The 24,690-nt window shown below is 45.5% G+C and overlaps 1 protein-coding gene across 7 annotated transcripts in view; it reads left to right on the top strand.

Annotated features, from left to right (window-relative positions):
- Positions 1–24,690, top strand: part of LOC137377667 (BCL-6 corepressor-like protein 1) — a 355,666-nt gene that overhangs the window by 232,429 nt on the left and 98,547 nt on the right. For all 7 annotated transcript variants that reach the window (XM_068047573.1, XM_068047570.1, XM_068047571.1 and 4 more), the window contains one exon: positions 13,401–13,563. In XM_068047573.1, the coding sequence (XP_067903674.1) occupies positions 13,401–13,563 (163 nt within the window). The remainder of the gene's footprint in view (positions 1–13,400; positions 13,564–24,690) is intronic.

Genomic DNA, 24,690 nt, shown 5'->3' on the forward strand with positions numbered 1-24,690 from the left:
AACCTGTCTCTTTGACCAGGCTTTTGGTCATCTGTCCTAATCTCCTTTATCTGGCTCAATTTCAAATTTTGTTTTATAATTCCCATGAAGAGCCTTGGGACATTTAAAAGTGCTATATAAATACAAGTTGTAGTTCTAAAACCTCAGTTGCACCTCATTCAACAAGCTATTACTTTTTCAAGCATTTTTTTACAATGGAACTAATAGCATAAAAGAGCCAGTCCTCATCATTCCTGGGGTGTCCTGTCCCACCGGTAGGACAAATTCACCAGAGATGCCAGCACAGTGGTATACAGTCAGGAAGGAGTTGCTCTGGGAGTCCTCAACATTGACTCCGGACATCATGATGTCTCATGACATCTGGCCAAACATGGGCAAGGAAACCTTCTGTTGATTACCACCTCCCGCCCTCCCTCAGCTGATGAATCCAGTACTCCTCCATGTTGAAAACCACTTGGAGAGGGTAGAAAAGGCACAGAATGTACCCTGGCTGGGAGACTTCAATGTCCATCACCGAGAGAGGCTCGATACCACCACTACTGACTGAGCTGGCTGAGTCCTGAAGGACATATCTGCCAGACTCGGCATGCAGCAGGTAGTGAGGGAACCAACAAGAGGGAAAACCCTACTGTTGCAAGAGAATCTGTCCATGACAGTATTGGTAGGAGTGACCATCGCACAATCCTTGTGAAAATGAAGTCCCGTCTTCACACTGAGGATACCCTCCATCATGTTGCGTGCTGCTACCACTGTGCTAAATGAGATAGATTTAGAACAGCTCAAAACTGGGCATCCGTGAGTCGCTGTGGACCATCAGCAGCAGCAGAATTGTATTCAACCACAATCTGTAACCTCATGACCAGGATATCCCTCACTCTACAATTACCAGTGGCACAGTGGCGCAGTGGTTAGCACTACAGCCTCACAGCTCCAGGGACCCGGGTTTGATTCTGGGTACTGCCTGTGTGGAGTTTGCAAGTTCTCCGTGTCTGCGTGGGTTTTCTCCGGGTGCTCCGGTTTCCTCCCACAAGCCAAACTACTTGCAGGTTGGTAGGTAAATTGGCCATTATAATTTGTCACTAGTATAGGTAGGTGGTAGGGAAATATAGGGACAGGTGGGGATGTTTGGTAGGAATATGGGATTAGTGTAGGATTAGTATAAATTGGGTGGTTGATGGTCGGCACAGACTCGTTGGGCCGAAGGGCCTGTTTCAGTGCTGTATTTCTAATCTCTAATCTAATCTACCATCAAGCCAAGAATTCGACCCTGGTTCGATAAAGAGTGCAGGAGAGCATGCCAGAAGCAGCACCAGGCATACCTAAAATGAGGTGTCAACCTGGTGAACCTACACACAGGACTACTTGCGTGCCAAACAGCAGAAGTAGCATGCAATAGACCGTGCTAAGCGATCCCAAAACTAACTGATCAGATCGAAGCTCTGCAGTCTTGCCACATCCAGTCGTGAATGATGGTGGACAATTAAATAACTAAATGGAGGGGATGGCTCCACAAATATCCCCATCCTTAATGATGGGGGAGCCCAGCACATCAGTGCAAAAGGAAAGGCTAAAGCATTTGCGACCATCTTCAGCCACGTGCTGAGCGAATGATCCATCTCTGCCTCCTCCTGAGGTCTCCAGAATCACTGATGCCTATCTTCAGCCAATCTGATTCACTCCACGTGGTATCAAGTAACAGCTGAAGACACTGCAAAAGCTATAGGTCCTGACAGCATCAGCAGTACTACTGAGGACCTGTGGTCCAGAACTAGCCGCATCCCTAGTCAAGCTGTTCCAGTACAGCTATAACAAGAAGGCAGCTCACCCACCATCTTCTCGAGGGCAATTAGGGATGGGCAATAAATGTTGGCCTGGCCAGTGATGCCCACATTCCATGAATGAATTTAAAAAATCTACTCGACAATGTGGAAAGTTGCCCAGGTATGTCCTGCCCACCAAAAGCAGGACTAATCCAATCCAGCCAATTACTGCCCCATAAGTCCACTCTCACTCGTCAAAGTGATGGAAGGTGTTGTCAACAATGCTGTCAAGCGCCACATAAACAGCAACAACCTGCACACTGATGCTCAGTTTGGGTTCTGCAAGGGCTACTCTGCTCCTGACCTCATTACAGCCTTGGTGCAAACATGGACAAAAGAGCTGAACTCCAGAGGTGAGGTGAGACTGATTGCCCTTAATGTCAAGGCAGCATTTAACCGAGCGTGGCATCAAGGAGCCCTAGCCAAATTGAAGTCAATGGGAATCGGGGAAAACTCTCCACAGGTTGGACTCATACCTAGCACAAAGGAAGATGCTTGTGGTTGGTGGAGGCCAAGCATCTCAGCCCCAGGGCATTGCTGCAGGAGTTCCTCAGGGTAGTGTCTTGGGCCCAACCATCTTCAGTTGCTTCATCAATGACCTTCCTTCCATCATAAGGTCAGAGGTGGGGATGTCTGCTGATTGTACAATGTTCAGTACCATTCACAGCTCTTCTGGTACTGAAGCAGTCTGTGTCCATATGCAGCAAGACCTGGACAGCATTCAGGCTTGGGCTGTTAAATGGCAAGTAACATTCGCATCACACCAGTGACAGGCAATTACCATCTCCAACAAGAGATAATCTAGCCATCTCCTCTTGACATTCAACGGCATTATGGTTGCTGAATCCCCCACTATCAAGATCCTGGGGGTTACCATTGACCAGAAACTGAACTGGAGCAACCACATAAATACTGTAGCTACAAGCACAGGTCAGAGGCTGGGAATTCTGCAGTGAGTAACCTACCTCCTGACTGCCCAAAGCCTGTCCATCATCCAGAAGGCACAAGTCTGGAGTGTACTGGAATACTCTCCATTTGCCTGGAGGAGTCTGGCTCCAACAACACTCGGGGAGCTTAACACTATCCAGGACAAAGCAGCCATTTGATCAACACCCCCTCCACCACTGATGCACAGTGGCAGCAGTGTGTACCATATATGAGATGCACTGCCTCCTTTGACAACAGCTTCCAAGCCTAGAAGGACAAGGGTAGTAGACGCATGGGAACACTACCACCTGCAGGTTCCGCTCAAAGCCACACACCATCCTGACTTGGAAATATATTGCCGTTCCTTCACTGTCGCTGGATCAAAATCCTGGAACTCCGTCCCTAACAGCACCATGGGTGTAACCGCACCGGATGGAGTGCAGCGGTTCAAGAAAGCAGCTCACCACCATCTTCTCAAGGGCAATTAGGGATGGGCAACAAATTCTGGCCTTGCCAGTGATGCCCACATCCCACGAAACGAATAAAAAAAAGTTCAATGATTGCTAATTGATTGCAGTCTGGGTGACTTCAACCGCACATTCTTTGGAGAAGCGTAGAATCACTGACAGCGATTTCTGCATTTAACAATGCACGTGCAGACTCCAGAAGTTGCTGTCCGTTTCAGAGGATAATTATGGAAAACGCTGACGGTTTGACTGTCAAAATCCAGGCCTAAAATGAGTGAAACAATATACAGTGGTAGTGTACAGTTAAATAAACAGTACTCCTAAGAACATGTGAAAAAGGAGCATGGCTGATCTGATCTTGGCCTCAACTCCACTTTCTTGCCTGTTTGCCATAACCCTTGACTCCCATGTAGTTCAAGAATCTGTCTATCTCAGTCTTGAATGTATATGTGTATGATTAAACTCCTTGCCTGTAACCCCTAAGTTGAACAGTGATCAAAATCTTGATCCAGTTCTCCTGAGTTTGGACTAAGAGGCGTTGCAATGGCACAAAATATAAATGCATAACAAGTATTGCCACTGGGATTCCAGTGAAGCACGATGATAGATATGTGGACTTTTCATATTGTGTCTACTTGAAATGTATAAATTACCAAGCAGTTGAATTAGATGACTTTGTGCATCCAAACTTAGTTTGTGTAGAGATTAGCATTTTGAGCTGCATAATAGAAGCATGAGGTACTGGTGACAGCAGGTCGGTCACTGGTGATAGTGGTGGCAGTAATTTAAGATGATAAAATAATACAACATCCCACAAGAAGCACATGACAGTGTTAAAGAATGTTAGCTTCAGTATATTTTTTACTGAAGCATATTGTATCATTAGGCTAAATAAATCGAGCGGCAGCATTGATCACAGTACAATAAAATCTGCCATATTTAGGGTTGGCAAGGTTTGCTTTATAAAATGAGATTGAATACTTAAGTAACTGAAGTTAGCTGATGAAAAAAAGGATATGTCATCTGTATGCATAAAATGTCTTATCAAATCTTTGATCTGTTACTGTAATAACAATTGATATGCGGAAAGGGATTTAAATATTGACGAGATGGTAGATTCTTTTAGTTTGGATAAGAAATGTTGTAATTCCTTTTTTTGTAATAAGACCTTTTCTACCCATGAGGGGCAGGGTGGGAAGTGGGAAATATCTCAGAACACTATCCCTTTTAAGGAATTAACATCATATTTGATTAGGTGAGCTGACACTTTTCTATTGTGCATATAAGATCTCACCTAGCCCATCTGCTCACTTTTTTTATTCTGTTTGTCAGCAGCAAATCTTTATTCACCTTCACATCAATGAAAATTGCTGTTATATTAATTTTCTCTCCCCCCTTAAATTATGTCCAGTATTTCAAATAATGCCGCAATCCAGTTACATAACTAATGGATAGGAAGCTAGGTGATGGTTAAACATCTGATTCAAATCCAGACAGTTAAACTCCACTGTCTGCCAGCTTTAAGGTTCCTTTATGAAATGAGTTATCGCATTCATTAAGCCAGGCATACAGTTCAAAACTGCTCCAAATGTGGCACTAATTTTGCAATCTCACTATGAGAGGGCTTAAGATGCCTGGTGTAGGAAATAGGATACGAGTGGCATGGTGTACTGCAGTGTGATGTTGGTGTCCAGGCATTTTGTTGGGCAGAGTGTATGGGGCTTTACTGCACTATATCTGATGTAGTCTTTTGCAGTTTGTAAACTGCAAGGAGGTCGCAGGATGGAAGGGGAAGTCAGTTTAGATTTGGTTTATCAAGCTGTTCAAGCTTTGTACCATCATCCAGGTCCACAAGGTAAAGAGCAGGCCTCAGCCTGGCTGGGTGAATTCCAGAAATCGGGCATCTGGCTGAAATACCTGAGCGTTGTCACTCAAGCCGTTGATCATGGGCACGCTGTTGGATCTCCGCAGGCCACCGCTGCCATTGCTCGGAGCCAGCTCAATTGACGTAGAGATTGGGCGCCACGGGTTGCCTTTGTCGGTGGGAGAGGTCATCGCATCTCACTGGACAGCTACCGCCCGCCTCAAACTGGGCAGCCCCCGGTCAGTAAGGTTCTGTCCCGCCACAATCCACCTGCTTCAATGGGTGCTTGGAGCTCAGGGTCACTGCCTGACAAGTGGACTGTAACACCGCACCAAACAGCACGACAAAAAAAGGAAAGAAGGTACCAGCCCTTCGTTTTGCAAGCTGGAATGTCAGAACTATGTGTCCTGGCCTGTCGGAAGACCCTACACAAATCAACGATTCTCGGAAGACCGCCATCATTAACAACGAGCTCAGCAGACTCAATGTGGACATTGCAGCACTTCAGGAGACACGCCTCCCTGTGAGCGGATCTCTAAGAGAGCAAGACTACACCTTCTTCTGGCAGGGTTGGGATCCTGAAGCACCAAGACAGCATGGAGTGGGCTTCGCCATCAGAAACTCCTTGCTCAGTATGATAGAGCCACCTTCACATGGCTCAGAACGCATACTGTTCATCCGACTGCTCACTGCCTCTGGTCCAGTACACCTACTCAGCATTTATGCTCCAACACTCTGCACCCCACCTAAAGTTAAAGACCAGTTCTACGAGGAACTCCATCATATCATTAGTAGCATCCCCAATACCGAACATTTGTTCCTGCTTGGGGACTTTAACGCCAGGGTTGGGGCCGTGCATGACTCGTGGCCCTCCTGCCTTGGGCGCTATGGCATTGGAAGGATGAATGAGAATGGACAGAGACTGCTTGAATTGTGTACCTATCACAACCTCTGCATCGCCAACTTGTTCTTTCATACTAAACCCTGTCATCAGGTTTCTCGGAGGCACCTAAGATCACGTCGTTGGCACCAGCGGACCTCATCATCACAAGGCGAGCCTCTTTAAACAGCGTTCAAATCACACGCAGCTTCCACAGTGCGGACTGCGACACCGACCACTCCCTGGTGTGCAGCAAGGTTAGACTCAAACCAAAGAAGCTACATCACTCCAAGCAGAAGGGCCGCCTGCGCATCAACACTAGCAGAATTTCTTATCCACAGCTGTTACATAAGTTTCTAAATTCACTTGAAAAAGCCCTTCAAAACACTCCCACTGGGGATGCATAGACTAAGTGGGCCCACATCAGAGACGCCATCTATGACTCAGCAATGACCACCTATGGCAAACGTGTGAAGCAGAACGCAGATTGGTTTCAAACTCACTTTGAAGAGCTGGAACCTGTCATAGCTGCTAAACGCATTGCGCTGTTGAACTACAAGAAAGCCCCCAGCGAGTTAACATCTGTAGCACTTAAAGCAGCCAGAAGTGCTGCACAAAGAACAGCCAGGCACTGTGCAAATGACTACTGGCAACACCTATGCAGTCATATTCAGCTGGCCTCCGACACCGGAAACATCGGAGGAATGTATGATGGCATGAAGAGAGCTTTTGGGCCAACCATCAGGAAGATCGCCCCCCCTCAAGTCTAAATCAGGGGACACAATCACTGACCAACACAAGCAAATGGACCGCTGGGTGGAGCACTACCTAGAACTGTACTCCAGGGAAAATGTTGTCACTGAGACCGCCCTCAATGCAGCCCAGTCTCTGCCTGTCATGGATGAGCTGGACGAACAGCCAACAAAATCGGAACTCAGTGATGCCATTGATTCTCTCGCCAGTGGAAAGGCCCCTGGGAAGGACGGCATTACCCCTGAAATAATCAACAGTGCCAAGCCTGCTATACTTTCAGCACTCTACGAACTGCTTTGCCTGTGCTGGGATGAGGGAGCAGTACCACAGGACATGCGTGATGCCAATATTATCACCCTCTATAAGAACAAGGGTGACCGTGGTGACTGCAACAACTACAGTGGAATCTCCCTGCTCAGCGTAGTGGGGAAAGTCTTCGCTCGAGTCGCTTTAAACAGGCTGCAGAAGCTGGCTGAGCGTGTCTATCCTGAGGCACAGTGTGGCTTTCGAGCAGAGAGATCCACCATTGACATGCTGTTCTCCCTTCGTCAGCTACAGGAGAAATGCCGAGAACAACAGATGTCCCTCTCCGTTGCTTTCATTGATCTCACCAAAGCCTTTGACCTTGTCAGCAGACGTGGTCTCTTCAGACTACTAGAAAAGATCGGATGTCCACCAAAGCTACCAAGTATCATTACCTCATTCCATGACAATATGAAAGGCACAGTTCAACATAGCGGCGCCTCATCAGATCCCTTTCCTATCCTGAGTGGCGTGAAACAGGGCTGTGTTCTCGCACCTACACTGTTTGGGATCTTCTCCCTGCTGCTCTCACATGCGTTCAAGTCTTCAGAAGAAGGAATTTTCCTCCACACAAGATCAGATGGCAGGTTGTTCAACCTTGCCCGTCTAAGAGCGAAGACCAAAGTACGGAAAGTCCTCATCAGGGAACTCCTCTTTGCTGACGCTGCATTAACATCCCACACTGAAGAGTGTCTGCAGAGACTCATCGACAGGATTGCGGCTGCCTGCAACGATTTGGCCTAACCATCAGCCTCAAGAAAACGTACATCATGGGACAGGACGTCAGAAATGCTCCATCCATCAATATCAGCGACCACGCTCTGGAAGTGGTTCAAGAGTTCACCTACCTAGGCCCAACTCTCACCAGTAACCTCTCGATGCAGAAATCAACAAGCGCATGGGAAAGGTTCCACTGCTATGTCCAGACTGGCCAAGAGAGTGTGGGAAAATGGCGCACTGACACGGAACACAAAAGTCCGAGTGTATCAAGCCTGTGTCCTCAGTACCTTGCTGTACGGCAGCGAGGCCTGGACAACGTATGTCAGTCAAAAGCGACGCGTCAATTTATTCCATCTTCGCTGCCTCCGGAGAATCCTCGGCATCAGGTGGCAGGACCGTATCTCCAACACAGTAGTCCTCGAGGCGGCCAACATCCCCAGCATATACACCCTACTGAGCCAGCGGCGCTTGAGCTGGCCTGGCCATGTGAGCCGCATGGAAGATGGCAGGATCCCCAAGGACACATTGTACAGCGATCTCGACACTGGTATCAGACCCACCGGCCGTCCATGTCTCCCCTTTAAAGACGTCTGCAAACGCGACATGAAGTCCTGTGACATTGATCACAAGTTTTGGGAGTCAGTTGCCAGTGATCGCCAGAGCTGACGGACAGCCATAAAGGCGGGGCTAAAGTGTGGCGAGTCGAAGAGACTTAGCAGTTGGCAGGTAAAAAGACAGAAGCGCAAGGCGAGAGTCAACTGTGTAACAGCTCCGGCAACCAATTTTATCTGCAGCGCCTGTGGAAGAGTCTGTCACGCTAGAATTGGACTTTATAGCCACTTCAGGCACTGCTTCACAAAACACTGACCACCTCCAGGCGCTTACCCATTGTCTCTCAAGATAAGGAGGCCAAAGAAGAAAAAGAAGATCTGATGTGGGAATTCTTGATGCTGATACTGTGACTGAATTGGAAAGAGTTCCATTTCCCAGCCCTAATATTCTTTTACTTTGCTTAAGTGCAATATTAACCAACATAGGTGTAAAGACTTCATGAACCCAGCAAAGAATGACCAAGAAACTGATAAAGAAAGGGAAAAGAGAATATGGTTGCAAGCTAGCAAGAAACATAAAGGCGGACTGTAAATGCTTCTTTAGGTATGTGAAAAGGAAAAGATTAGCTAGGACAATTGTTGGCCCACTACAGGTGGAGTCAGGAGAATTTATAGTGGAGAACAGGGAAATGACGGAGAAACTAAACAATTACTTTGTGTCTGTCTTCACGGAAGAAGATACAGAACATCTCCCAGAAATGCTAGGCAACCAAAGGACTTGTGAAACTGAAAGCAATTAGTATAAGTAAAAAGGTAGTACTTGAAAAATCAACTGGATTGACGGTTGATAAATCCCCTGGACCAGATGAGCTACATCCCAGAGTGTTGAAGGATGTGGCTATAGAGATAATGGATGCATTGGTGGTTATCTTTCAAAGTTCTATAGATTCCAGAAAGGTAGTGAATGTAACCCCACTATTTAAGAAGAGAGGGAGAATGGCGAACCCCAGACCTGTTAGTTTGACGTCAGTAATAGGGAAAATATTAGAATCTATTATAAAGGATGTGATAGCTAGACACTTAGAAAATAGTGGTAAAATTGGGGCAGAGTCAACATGAATTTATGAAAGGGAAATCATGTTTGACCAGCCTGTTGGAGTTTTGAGGATGTTATTTGTAGCATAGATAAAGGAGGAACAGTGGATGTGGTGTATTTGGATTTTCAGAAGGCTTTTGATAAGGTCCCACACAGGAGGTTAGTAAACAAAATCAGAGCGCATGGGATTGGGGGTAATTTACTAGTATGGATTGAGAATTGGTTAACAGACAGAAAACAGAGAGTAGGAATAAACAGGTCATTCTCAGGATGGCAGGCTGTTACTAGTAGGGTAGTGCAAGGGCCACAGCTGTTCACAATCTATATAAACGATATGGATGTCGGACCAATTGTAATATTTCCAAATTTGCAGATGACACAAAACTAGGAGGGAATGTAAGTTGTGAGGAAGATGCAAGGAGGCCTCAAGTGAACTTAGACAGGCTAAGTGAATGGGCAAGAACATGGTGGATGAAGTATAATGTGAATAAGTGTGAAGTTATCCACTTTGATAGAAAAAAACAGAAAGACAAAGTATTTCTTAAATGATGAGAGGTTGGGAAGTGTTGGTGTCCAAAGGGACCTGGGCGTTCTTGTTTATGAGTCACTAAAAGCTAGCATGCAGGTGCAGCAAGCAATTGGGAAGGCGAATAGTATGTTGGCCTTCATTGCAAGGGGATTTGAGTACAGAAGTAAAGATGTCTTACTGCAATTGTATTGAGCCTTGATGAGACTGCAGCTGGAGTATTGTGTACAGTTTTGGTCTCCTTATCTAACGAAGGATATACTTACCGTAGAGGGAGTGCAACGGAGGTCCACCAGACTGATCCCTGGGATGGTGGGATTGTTTTATGAGGCGAGATTGAGGAAATTGGACCTGTATTCTCTAGAGTTTCAAAGAGTGAGAGGTGATATTATTGAAACTTACAAAATTCTTACATGGCGTGACAGGGTGGATGTAGATAGGATGTTTCCTCTGGCTGGTGAGTCTAGAACCAGAGGACATAATCTCAGCATGAAGGGTATGCCATTTAAGATTGAGATGAGGAGGAATTTCTTCACTCACAGGGTGGTGAGTCTTTGGAATTCTCTACCCCAGGGGCTGGGGAAGCCCAATCACTGAGCATGTTCAAGACAGAAATCGCTAGATTTCTGGAGACAAATGACATCAAGGGATATGGAGATAGCGCCAGAAAATGGTAGATGATCAGCCATGATCTAATTGAATGGTGGAGCAGGGTTGACGGGCTGAATAGCCTACTCTTGTTCCTATGTTTAAAATCGAGTTATTAAAATGTAATTACTCTGATCCTATCCCAGCGCACACACTAGATAGTGGAGTGTGAAAAGTGCTGGACTAATTTTGGACAGCTGAAATTGCAGAAGGTATTGTTTTAACAGGTAAACTTCTCCATTTTGGGCACCTTTTTGGGCTTGGCCAGTGACGCCCACATCCCATGAATGAATTTAAAAAAAACTTAGCCTATATTTTCTTATTGGTAATATTTTAGTAGCTCATCTGTTTTAAATTGATTGCTGCCAGAATTTACATAGCCCCAATCAGAAAATCAAGACTCTGTTGTTTTCCACCTCTAGGGTAAGTGAAAGAAGCTGAAATTAGCTCATGCTTTATCTGGATGAAGACCCAAATGAGACTCCCATGTTAGCTGACATTGTAAACGTTCCCTCTCCTCGTGTCCCCACCCTTTGAAGTATACCATCGTCAAGTCTCTCCTCAAAAAATATTACCTTAACCCTTCCCAAATTCTTGTCCATCATGCCCGCAACCTCATGTTTGAACCTCTTCAATCAGGTTTCCACCCTACCACAGTACTAAAATTACCCTAATTAAAGTCACAAATGATATGCTCTTTGACTATAATACACTATCCCTTTGTGTCCTTGTTGATCTCTCTGCAACCTTTGACTCAGTAAACCACAAAATCCTCCTCCAACGCCTCTCCATTGTTCAGCTGAGTGCAAGTTTCCACTCTTGGTTCCACCCTAGTATATCATGTCGTAGCTAAAATATTTCCTGCAATGGCTTCTTTTCTTGCCCCTATGCTGTCATCTCTGGATCCCCCAAGGTTCTATCCTTGGCTTCCTCCTATTTCTCATCTACATGCACAGCCTTGCGATATCTACCCAAAATAATGCCAGGTTCCACATGTACACTGATAGCACTCAGCTCTACTGCACCACCGCTTCTCTTGACCTCTTCACTGTCTCGTGTTATCAGACTGTTGTTAACAACCAGTCTTGGATGAGTTGCAATTTTCATCACTTAAACATTGGAAAGACTGAAGCCATTGTCTTTAGCTCTGCTTCAAACTCCATTCCCTAGCTACCGATTCCACCCCTCTGCCTTGCCACTGTCTCAGGCCAAACCAGACATTTTGCAACTTCAGCATCCTGTTTGACCTTGAGCTAACTTTCTGATTTCACATCCTGTCCATCGCAAAGACTGCCCACTTCTCCCTCTGTAATATCTTCAATTTCCAGCCCTGCTTCAGCTTATCTACTGATGTAGCTCTTATCCATGCATTTGTTACCTCCAGACTTGACTGTAATGGCTGGTCCCCATCTTCCACCCACCATAAAGGTGAGCTCCTCCAAGCCTCCACTGCCAGCATTCTAACTTGCACCAAGTCCCACACAACCATCACACTTGTGTTTGCTGACTTACATTGGGTCCCAGTCTACCAAGGCCTCACTTTTAAAATTTTCATCCTTATAAAATCTCTCTATGGCTTCACTTCTCCATAGCTGTATAACCTGTAGCCCTACAACCTTCCATCGAAGAACTCTGCATTCCTCCAACAATTTACACTCATGCGTTCTCCACCCTTGGCCCACCCATTGGCAGCAAAACTCTAGCCGCCTAGTACCTATGCTCTGGAATTCCCTCCCTAAACCTCTACCTTTCTCCACTTCTCTTGCTCCCTTATTTCTTTAACCATGCTCTTAGTCACGCATCTTAATATCTCCTTCTTATAGCTTGTTGTCAGTTTTGGTCTTATTATTTTTCTTGCATTAAAGGCATGATGTTACCTATTGATGAGGTCAAGCCAAGTGTGCAATTGTAATCACCATCCTGCCTTTCCCTCTTGCCAAGAATCACTCTTGAGAATCAGTAGTGATTAAGTGATTAGCCATGTGGTTGAAAATAATCTGAGGCCTCTGGTGAATGTAATTTTCCTCTGAGGATGACAGAGTTGGCAAATTTGAGCTGCTGAGTATCAGCTTGGCTCTGATGGTATAAATCTCACCACTGACTCATATCATCATTGGTTCACATTCACTCCAGGACTAAAGTACATAATTGAGACTGAAATTTCAGTATAGTACTGGACTGTTGGAGGGACTATCTTTCAGATGAACATCTTGTTCAGATGGGTACAAAAGATCCCATTGCACTATTTGCTAAGCAAGGAGTTCTCCTGATCATCATTTTTCTCTCTCAACCTACATTACCAAAACAAATTAGCTGCCGTAATTGCTTGCATAACAGTGACTGCACTTCAGAAAATTCAGTGGTTTTGCATTGTTTTGTGACATCCTTAGTGCACAATAAAGGACCAGTTCTTTCTTTCTAACCATTCTTAGCCTTTCTTTGTATTTATGTAGAAAACACAACCCTTGATTGAGATGTTTTTGCCAATGTCATCCTGGAACTAGGAAGAAAAAGGGTGAGAAATAGGATAAGAGATGATAGGATTCATAACTGATCAACACCGATACTATGAGACTGCTGCACTTCCTCTGTGTTGCAGTCAATAGCTGATCCACTTCAAAGACTCAGCATTATGATAGTAAATGGAGCAGGGGAAGCAGCCACCTCAGACATGTTCTTTGTGTTTTGAGCTGTTAACTCCATTTTTTTGGAGGGGGGGAATAAATGCAGATGTAAATTTCGAGTGATAACAAAATAAATTGAAATCATCAGTTTGTCTCATCTTCACTTGAAAAGAACAATTGTATATAAGGTAAACTTGACCTTAGTTGAATGTAAATTGCAGGGATCCAATAGACGGTCAAGCAGTCTCGAAGTGAGTCGGAGAGATAGTGAAGATGATATCTGTTCATCCAAAGGACGTGATGGGGAAAGAAGAAGCAGACGGCTGAGGACACCAAAGACAGAATCCCCTTCCAGAACAGCACTACAAGAAAAAGTTGGGACTGGTATGTAGTATCACACTAATTGCATGCCCTTTTGTGCATTGAGGAGATACAGATTTAATAAAAGTATATTGTGTTTCTTCTGTTTGAATGTTACACATCTGAGTCCTTTGATTACTGTTCACATAAACATGTTTACACCTGGTGGTAATTTGAGTTTAGTTAATTTGTAATTAGCTTGCTACATGAAATGTTGAAGGATTGTGCTAATGATAACTTGACAAAGGGGAGAAAAGGGCCCCTATCTTGTGTTACTTAAACAGCAGAAGATTGGTTTTAACTCCCGGTGGGATACAGCAGGAGTCAACAAAGTTTCCCACCTGCCCGTGGCAGCTTGAGGCCATGGTAATTTTAACTGCTGGGCATGCTACCAATCTAGGTAGGATGTGGGTGATGGCCTTATGAAAATAGGCCAACCATGTCTGCCTGCCGGCTTGCAGTTGGGAAAAAAGGTTCTGGGAGAGTCTTACTGGAGAAAATGGGGAGGGAGCCTGGGGAATGGGAGGCCTAAATCTTTCTTGTGGGGCCAGGAGGGTCTACTGATCCTCTTCTGATTTGTTTCAGTCTGGCAGGAAAACCGCAACGGTGTCCCTGCTCGGAGCTGAATTAAAATGCCATCGGGATTTGGTTGTTGTCATCGGACCCCAATTAGCATATTTGAAAAAGGACCACATTGATTTCAGGTATTTGCCAATTGCTCACAAGAGTAGGTCTCTACGGGATCCAGATGGGTAAATAAACTGGGCATTTTAACTGACCATGTGCCCAGTTTCTGCTCGTAATTATGCTACAAAATTTCAGAGGCGTTAATCCATGGTTTACTTGAGGAGGGTATGGCAAACACAGAGAAAATGTTATAAAAGGAAATGCCCTGATAGATAATTACTATTTCCTTAAGATTCGCATACTTAAATTGTTCTAATAACTAATCTCAGATAGAGCAGTGATTAGGATACTGCAGTTGGCATCAACATTTCATGTTTGAGTAGTTGGGAGGAATCAGCCGAAGTTCCTGCTGGGTTGGCCAGCCAGAAAAACCACAACGGCAGGCCTCCAGTTAAAATAGCAGTCAGGTAATGTAATCGGAGTCCAACCTGCATATTTAAAGAAGGACCAACCTGGTTTTCGATGGCTGCCTTTCCTGCCTGCAGAGAAGAGCTGGTTGAAATCGGAACTTGCGAAAAGGGAGTGGGACTTTGTCTTACGGTGAGCTGTTAATCATTGAGGCTAAGGTATTTAGTGAATTTTTATCAGCAGCAGATTAAACCTTAGAACTCAAGCCATGGTTTCACCCCATATCATCTTCTTGACCTACTTGCCATCTAATGTTTGAACTTGATGAAAGGGGAGGAGCCTGGCTCTGCTTGTAGTCATTCTGCTGGTTTGGTTGAGATAGGGAACTTAATATCTAGGAAATAAAGTGTTTTTTGTCTTTCTGTAGTTGCAGATATTCCACCAAAATATGTGTAGACCCTAAATGCTATATATTCAGTGATATTGATAGGTGCTTCTGCTTTTTAATTTTCTTTTAAATCTAGGTCTTGTCTTTAAATTGTCAATGTCTAAAACACATCCTAGGGTGAAACTTCTAATGTGCACTATGTGTAACCTAATTGTAAATTCATTTCTCAAGAAGTAACCCTGATTAGTGATTTGGCACAGCATGATATCCCACAATAATTGTCATAAAATTCTAGACTTGTCACATAAGTAAATTTTTTTTTAAAAAGTATTTGTACTTGAGATGTGAAGGACAGACTGGAGTCACATGTAGACCGGACAAGGTGGGAGCGACAAGTTCCCTTCTCTGAAGGATATTATTGAACAAATTAGTTTTTTTAATGTCAGTCCGGCAGATTTCTTGATGACTTATTTTCTGGGTGCCACCCCACAAATTACCAGATTTATTAAATTCAGTTTCACATTGTGTGGTGCTGGGATTTGTACTCATGAACTCTCAGTTACTATTCCAGCATCGGGCTACCATAGCCTTTGCAGTTTGTTGCCTGAGTACTGTAATTTTGTATACTAATACCAAAATCCGTGGAACAGGTAGTATCTGAGTAGCAGAAAATCACTCATCATAAGCATGATCTACTTCTTGGATGATTTTGATTTTCATATTCAAGTGAGAACCAAACATTCAGTTTTTAAAAATATTTTCAAATTTTAGAAGGAGCTTATACAACAATGGGAGGGCAGTTAGAGGAAGTGAAAACATAAAAGACATAGGGCTGAATTTTTGCCGCAGAGGAGGGAAATAGGAGCTAGCTGAGTTTGTTTTTGGGTCAGAAACCCTCCCCTGATGGGAAACTGATTAAAGTTCAGATTTTTGCCAGAGGTGGTGGGGGGGGGTAGCCCTTAATTGGTATGGAGGCATTTTCTGTCCACAGAGCCAGTGGGGGCAGGAACGGAGGTGGGTCAGATGAAGTGTGCAACTCCTTTAGATTCTCACAGCAGCCGTCACTGAGGCTGCTGGCTCGCCTGAGGGAGAGATCTACAGTTTGTGCCAAAGCCTTCCACTGCACCAGAGGGAAGCATGATATCACAGGGGAGCCAGAGGCCTGGCATGCGGGGCAGAACAGGTCCTTGCTTCATCGATGCTGTCCTGGATCTATTGCTGGAGAACGTGAGGGAGGGGGTTGGGGGGGCGCAGGGTGTCCTCTTCCCAGAGGCTGGCAGGAGGAGGCCACCTCATTGTGCAACAGGGGCACCTCTCTGTTCAGCGTTATCTCCCTCTGCCGCCTCCTCTCTCACCTCCTGCTCATGCTCCTTCCCCGATGAGCTGTCTTGTTCCTGTGCCCCATTGTCCTTAAGGTCCACACCTCCCTCTGGAGAACCATGTTATGGAGAGCGCAGCAGACCACCATTATGACTGAGGCCCTTGCAGGAGGGTATAGGAGGGCACTACCTGACCGTTCCAGGCACTGGAGTCGCAGCATCTTCAGAAGGCTGATGGCCTGCTCAGTGGTTGGCCTACTTTCTGGGGCTCCCACAGAAGGGTCAGTAGTCATGTCTTCAACAGATGTCCCTTGTCCTCTAGGATCCATCCACAAACCTTGGAGTTGAAGTAAAGATCTGAGGCAACCAGGACTGACGGAGGGTGAAGGAGTCATGGCAGCTGCCAGGAAAGCAGGCACACACATAGAGGAAACTCTTATTGTGGTCGCAGACCATTTGGACGTTGCAGGAGTAGAAGCCTTTCCTATTGATGGCTCTAACAGGCCAGTTGCTGGGTTCAATATGTGATGTCCTGCACCTGGAAGAATCCAGTTATGGTGGCAAAACCCAATGCACTCTGTCCCTGTGAGGCCATATCTGTCATGAAATGCTTTCCAGCTCTGGAAAAGAGGGCATCAGTGACCAGTAAGATGCAATCGTGTGCAGCCGTTTTGAGATTCCATTAAGTTCCACAGCTGATCCTTGGAATGAGCAAGAAGCAAAGAAGTTCAAGGCCATGGTGACTTTGACAGCTACTGGCGTGGCATGGAACTGTTCTGTGAGGTGCAAAGTCTCCAGCGACAAGGATGCAGATGTCAGTGATCATCTGCCTGGGGAGTTGCAGTCTCCTGTGGCACTGGTTCTCGGTCATTTCCAGATAACTTTGTCTTTGGTGGTAAACCCTACATTGAGGGTTTGGCCTCCATTGCGTTCCTGCCCCTTTCCACTCCTGTGCCCTCCTAATGTCCAGGGATCTGCCCATCCTCCGGAGGGTGTTTCCCTTCATCGCCACTGGGCCTAGAATTTGAGATCCATGCCTCCATAGCCAACTGGAGCCTTCCTTCTGGGCAGGTGGCTGCCCAGTTGTCTTGCCCCTCTGCTCTTCTGCCCCCACGTTCTCGGGGGGGTGCTGACCCCTTTCAAATCCCGGGAGCTGAGTCCCCACTCTCCCTGCCACCTGTGTAGCGCCAAGTACCCAGGCCCCTTTTTCCCCCTCTGACTGTCTTATGGGGCCAGCGTGATTCCCTGGGGCAGCCATAGCTGGCTCCCCATTGTTTACCTGGCTCCCTTCAGATTATCTGTTTCTGAAGGTGCGGGTAACATGCCTGGCCCTTTAAAAATTAGAACTTCAAACCCTTATAAGCTGTTGATGAGCTTTTAAACTGTCTTAATTGGCCTAAATTGGGAGGAGAGCAAGATTCCTGCCCTGCCCTCTGCTTACGCTGGTGATTATTGCTGGTGCCGGAATTGATACCTAGAAATTGACACTCCGTCTGGTGCCAGTATTTTCGGGCTTTTCCCTCCACCCCCCCCCCCCATCCTCACCTCTGTTCCCGTTTCGGGGGGATCGAGAAAATTCAGCCTATAAGCATGTTTGAAACTGAAGATGAGCATAAAATAGAAAATATACTGAATGACTTCTTCAGGTATTCACAAGGGAGGATATGAACAATATGCCCTGTCCAAATCAAGATGTCCTCAGTAAAATCAATCATGACTTCATTGTAAATGAGATGGAAGTCATAAGAGAGGTTAAATAGGCTCAAGTCAAATAAATCCCTAACACCGTATGCTGTTTAACCCAGAATGCTGAGAGAGGCTAGGGAGAAGATCTGTGGGGCAATGACAATCACAAAGGAGTGAGTAGGGAGCTACCAGTAGATTGGAAATGGTTTACTATAGTACTCATATTCAAAAAGGGTGAAAACAAACACTGACAACTACATAACAATTAGTCTTACTTCCATTTCATCTGCACTAAGTTTCTACAGTTCGAGGAACTTCGGCTCAGAGTTGATCAGCTGGAGACTGAGCTACAGAAACTGCGATGCATCAGGGAGGGGAAAAGTTACCTCGGCACTTTATTCCAGAAGGCAGTCACACCCCATAGGATAGGGTCTTCTGATTTGGTCAGGGACAGGAGGATGTGACTGCGAGTAAGGCAGATAAGGGGATCAAGAAGGCAGACGTGGAGGAGCCTCAGCCCTTGCAATTGTCTAACAGGTTTGAGGTTGTTTCAGCTTGTAAGGATGAGAACGGGGGCTGCAGGGTGAATGAGTAAGCTGACCATGGCACCATGGTGTAGGAAGCCTTTCAAAGAGGGGGGAGTAAATAAGAATATAGTGGTAGGAGGGGACAGTATAGTCAGAGGGTAGACACCGTTCTGTGCAGCTAAGAGCGAGAGTCCAGAAGACTGTGTTGTCTGCCAGAATTCGGGACATCTGCTCAGGGCTGGAGAGTAACTTGCAGTGGGTGGGGGAGAATTCAGTTGTCATGGTCCTCTTGGGTACCAATGACATAGGTAGGACTAGTAAAGAGATTCTGCATATAGAGTATGAACCGCTAGGGGCAAAATTAAAAAGCAGAACTTCAAAGATAATAATCTCTGGATTATTACCTGAGCCACGAGCAAATTGGAGTAGGGTAAATAAAATTAGAGAGTTAAATGCATGGCTCAAAGATTGGTGTTGGAGAAATGGGTTTCAATTCCTGGGGCACTGGTACAAGTACTTGGGAAAGTGGGAGCTGTACCGTTGGGACAGTCTTCACCTGAACAGAGTTGGGACCAGTGTTCTGGTGAGTCATATAACAAGGGCGGTAGAGAGGGCTTTAAACTAAATAGTGGGGATGAGGGATCAAGTGACAAAGTTGATTGATGAGGGAAGGGCTGTAGATGTCATATACATGGACTTCAGTAAGGCGTTTGATAAGGTTCCCCATGGTAGGCTGATGGAGAAAGTGAAGTCGCATGGGGTCCAGGGTGTACTAGCTAGATGGATAAAGAACTGGCTGGGCAACAGGAGACCGAGAGTAGTAGTGGAAGGGAGTTTCTCAAAATGGAGACGTGTGACCAGTGGTGTTCCACAGGGATCCGTGCTGGGACCACTGTTGTTTGTGATATACATAAATGATTTGGAGGAAAGTATAGGTGGTCTGATTAGCAAGTTTGCAGACGACACTAAGATTGGTGGAGTAGCAGATAGTGAAGGGGACTGTCAGAGAATACAGCAGAATATAGATAGATTGGAGAGTTGGGCAGAGAAATGGCAGATGGAGTTCAATCAGGGCAAATGCGAGGTGATGCATTTTGGAAGATCCAATTCAAGAGTGAACTATATAGTAAATGGAAAAGTCCTGGGGAAAATTGATGTACAGAGAGATTTGGGTGTTCAGGTCCATTGTTCCCTGAAGGTGGCAACGCAGGTCAATAGAGTGGTCAAGAAGGCATACGGCATGCTTTCCTTCATCGGACGGGGTATTGAGTACAAGAGTTGGCAGGTCACGTTACAGTTGTATAAGACTTTGGTTCGGCCACATTTGGCATACCACCACATTACCAAAAGGATGTAGATGCTTTGGAGAGGGTGCAGAGGATGTTCACCAGGATGTTGCCTGGTATGGAGGGCGCTAGCTATGAAGAGAGGTTGAGTAGATTAGGATTATTTTCATTAGAAAGACGGAGGTTGAGGGGGGACCTGATTGAGGTGTACAAAATCATGAGGTATAGACAGGGTGGATAGCAAGAAACTTTTTCCCAGAGTGGGGGATTCAATTACGAGGGGTCACGAGTTCAAAGTGAGAGGGGAAAAGTTTAGGGGGGATATGCGTGGAAAGTTCTTCACGCAGAGGGTGGTGGGTGCCTGGAATGCGTTGCCAGCGGAGGTGGTAGACGCGGGCACGATAGCGTCTTTTAAGATGTATCTAGACAGATACATGAATGGGCAGGAAGCAAAGAGATGGAGACCCTTAGAAAATAGGCGACATGTTTAGATAGAGGATCTGGATCGGCGCAGGCTTGGAGGGCCGAAGGGCCTGTTCCTGTGCTGTAATTTTCTTTGTTCTTTGTTCTAAGTGAGAGAAGATATGACAAATTAAAGAGAGAGGACAAGGCAAGAGAGCAAGGAAGAAATAAGGGAATAACAGCATGGTAGGAAGGGATAGAATGTACAAAATTAAGAGTGTACAAGCAGCTAAGGCATGAGGTTGTGTGTAAATAGTAAAAAGCCAGAACTAAAGGCTCTGTATTTGTGCGTAGCATTGGTAACAAAACAAATGAATTGATTGCTCAAATAATAATAAATAAGTATGATCTGATAGCCATTACAGAGACATGGCTGCAAGATGACAAAGGCCTGAATATTCAAGGGTATGTGACATTTCGGAAGGACAGGAAATTAGGAAAAGGTGGAGTGGTAGCTCTGTTAATTAAGGATGACATTAGTACAATAGAGAGAGGTGACCTTAGTTCTGAAGATCAATATGTAGAACCAGTTTGGGTAGAGTTAAGAAATAGTAAAGGTAGGAAGTTACTCCCACAGGTTGTTAAGGGAAGCAAGGGAGGAAATAGCGGATGCATAGAAACATAGAAAATAGGAGCAGGAGTAGGCCATTTGGCCCTTCGAGCCTGCTCCACCATTCATTATGATCATGGCTGATTATCCAACTCAGTAATCTGTTCCTGCTTTCGCCCCATATCCTTTGATCCCTTTAAACCCAAGAGCTATATCTAACTCCTTCTTGAAAACATACAATGTTTTGGCCTCAGCTGCTTTCTGTGGTAGTGAATTCCAGAGGTTCTCCACTCTCTGGGTGAAGTAATTTCTCCTTATCTCAGTCCTGAAAGATTTACCCCTATTCCTTAGACTATGACCCCTGGTTCTGGACTCCCCCACCATCGGGAACATCCTTCCTGCATCTATCCTGTCAAGTCCTGTTAGAATTTGATAGGTTTCTATGAGATCCTCCCCTCACTCTTCTCAACTCCAGCAAATATAATCCTAACCGACTCAATCTCTTCTCATACGTCAGTCCCGCCATCCCAGGAATAAGTCTGTTAAACCTTCGCTGCACTCCCTCTATAGCAAGAACATCCTTCCTCAGATAAGGAGACCAAAACTGCACACAATATTCCAGGTGTGGCCTCACCAAGGCCCTGTATAATTGCAACAAGACATCCCTGCTCCTGTACTCGAATCCTCTCACTATGAAGACCAACATACGATTTGCCTTTTTTACCGCCTGTTGGACCCGCATGCTTACCTTCAGCGAATGTGTACGAGAACACCCAGGTCTCGTTGCATATTCCCCTCTCCTCAGTTTATAGCCATTCAGATAATAATTGCCTTCCTGTTTTTGCTACCAAAGTGGATAACCTCACATTTATCCACATTATACTGCATCTGCTATGCATTAGCCCACTCACTCAACTTGTCCAAATCACCCTGAAGCCTCTCTGCATCCTCCTCACAACTCACCCTCCCACCCAGTTTTGTGTCATTTGCAAATCTGGAGATATTACATTTAGTCCCCTCATCTAAATCATTGATATATATTGTGAATAGCTGAGGTCCTAGCACCGATCCCTGCGGTACGCCACTAGTCACTGCCTGCCATTCGGAAAAAGACCCATTTATCCCTACTCTTTGTTTCCTGTCTGCCAACCAATTTTCTGTCCATCGCAATACACCACCCCCAATCCCATGCGCTTTAATTTTACACGCTAATCTCTTATGTGGGACTTTGTCGAAAGCCTTCTGAAAGTTCAAATAAACCACATCCACTGGCTTCCCCTCATCAACTCTACTAGTTACATCCTCGAAGAATTCTAGTAGATTTGTCAAGCATGATTTCCCTTTCGTAAATACATGCTGACTCTGTCTGATTCTACCACTGTTCTCCAAGTGCTCTGCTATAAAATCTTTGATAATGGACTCCAGAATTTTACCCACTACCGACGTCAGGCTGACTGGTCTATAATTCCCTGCTTTCTCTCTACCTCCCTTTTTAATGCGCTGAGGATCATCTTCAAATCCTCACTAGATACAGGCGAGTTACCAGGCGATTGGAGATCTGCGAACATTGTGCCATTGTTTAAAAAGGGTGTGAGGGATAGGCCAAATAATTATAGGGCGGTCAGTCTGACCTCGGTGGTGGGTAAATTGTTGCAATCTATTCTTAGGGACAGGAAAAACTGCCACTTAGAAAGGCACGGATTAATCAGGGATAGTCAGCATGGATTTGTTAAGGGAAGTTCATGTCTTACTAACTTGATTGAGTTTTTTGAGGAAGTGACGGGGAGGATTGACAAGGGTAGTGTAGTGGATGTGGTTTACATGGATTTTAGTAAGGCATTTGACTAGGTCCCGCACGGCAGACTGGCTGGTAAAATGAAAGCCCATGGGATACAGGGGAAGGTGGCAGGTTGGATCCAAAATTGGCTCAGTGACAGGAAACAAAGGGTAGTAGTCAATGGATGTTTTTGTGAATGGAAAGGGGTTTCCAGTGGTGGTCCACAGGGCTCAGTGTTGGGTCCCTTGCTGTTTGTGGTATATATTAATGATTTGGACTTAAATGTGGGAGGCATGATTGGGAAATTTGCTGACGACACAAAATTTGGCCTTGTAGTTAATAGAGTGGAGGAAAGCCGTGGACTCCAGAATGATATCAATGTTTTGGTTGAGTGGGCGGGAAAGTGGCAAATGGAATTCAATCCAGAGAAGTGTGAGGTGTTGCATTTGGAGAGGGCAAATAAAGCGAGGGAATATACAATAAACGGGAGGATATTGAGAGAGGTAGAAGTGAGAGCCCTTGGAGTGCATATCCACAGGTCCCTGAAGGTGGCAGGACAGGTAGATAGAGTGCTGAAGAAGGCATATGGATTGCATTCCTTTATTGGCTGAGGTACAGAGTACAAAAGCAAGGATGTGATGCTGGAACTGTGTAACCAACTGTGTTGGTTAGGCCACAGCTGGAGTATTGCATGCAGTTCTGGTCACCACATTACAGAAAGAATATAATTGCTCTGGAGAGATTTACAAGAATGTTGCCAAGGCTTGAACGTTGCAGCTATGAGGAAAGATTGGAGAGGCTAGGGTTGTTTTCCCTGGAACTGAGGAGCTGAGGGGTGACTTGATTGAGGTATACAAAATTATGAGGGGACTAGCTAGAGTGGACAAGAAGGGCCTGTTTCTACTGGCGGGGAGATCAGTTACCAGGGGGCACAGATTTAAGGTGATTGGTAGAAGGATTAGAGGGGACATGAGTGGAAACCTTTTCACCCAGAGGGTGGTGGGTGTCTGGAATTCACTGCCAGAAATGGTGGTGGAGGCAGAGACCCTCAATTCTTTTAAAACTTACCTGGCCATGTACCTGAGGTGCTGTAAGCTGCAGGGCTATGGACCAGATGCTGGAAGCTGGGATTATTTTCGGCGGATAGTTTATTTGGTCAGCGCAGACACGATGGGCTGAATGGCCTCCTTCTATGCTGTACTTTTTCTATGGTTCTGTGGAAGTCACTTATGGGAGTAGTTTACAGGCCCCCTAATAGTGACCACACTGTAGCACGGGGTATACAGGAAGAAATAATGGGGGCTTGTGAGAAAGGTACGGTGATAATCATAGGTGATTTTAATCTACAGATAGATTGGATGAATCAGATTGGCAAAGGTAGCCTGGAAGATGAGTTCATGGAGTGTTTTCGGGACAGTTTCTTATTTTTTCCCAAAAATATACTTTATTCATAAAAACCTTTATAAAAAAAAAAATACATTACAAAATAGTTCCAAGTTGACATTACAGAAAGTGCAAAAGAAATCCGTTGCCTTCAAAGAACGCGCGAGTTGCCTCACAACCTTTCCATTCAATGTACATTTGCATTACACAGCAAAACCATATTTTGGTGCATACAGCCTGAGGGGTTTTACACAGGTTCCAGTCCCTCAGTTCACTATGGCAGGGGGACCTTACACAGTGCCCTTTCCCCATTGAGCCTTTGCGGCGCTGTCCCAAGCTTCAGTGCATCCCGCGTAGTCCTGGACCTTGGAATGTGCCAGTCTGCAACATTCGGTCATGGACATCTCTTTGCACTGGAAGACCAGCAAGTTTCGGGCAGACCAAAGAGCGTCTTTCACCGAGTTGATGGTCCTCCAGCAGCAGTTGATATTTATCTCGGTATACGTCCCTGGGAACAGCTCATAGAGCACAGACTGCTGTTACCGAACTGCTCGGAATGAACCTCGACAAAAACTACTGCATCTCTTTCCACACCTGCTTTGCAAAGGCACATTCCAAAAGGAGGTGGGCAACAGTCTCTTACCCCCTAGAGCTTCCTGGAGGGCAGCGTGCGGAGGTGGTGAGATTCCTGGCGTGCAGGAAGGATCTGCTGGGAAAGGCTATTCTCAGCACCAGCTA

The sequence above is a fragment of the Heterodontus francisci genome, chromosome 15 (assembly GCF_036365525.1).
Source record: "Heterodontus francisci isolate sHetFra1 chromosome 15, sHetFra1.hap1, whole genome shotgun sequence".
NCBI lineage: Eukaryota > Metazoa > Chordata > Chondrichthyes > Heterodontiformes > Heterodontidae > Heterodontus > Heterodontus francisci.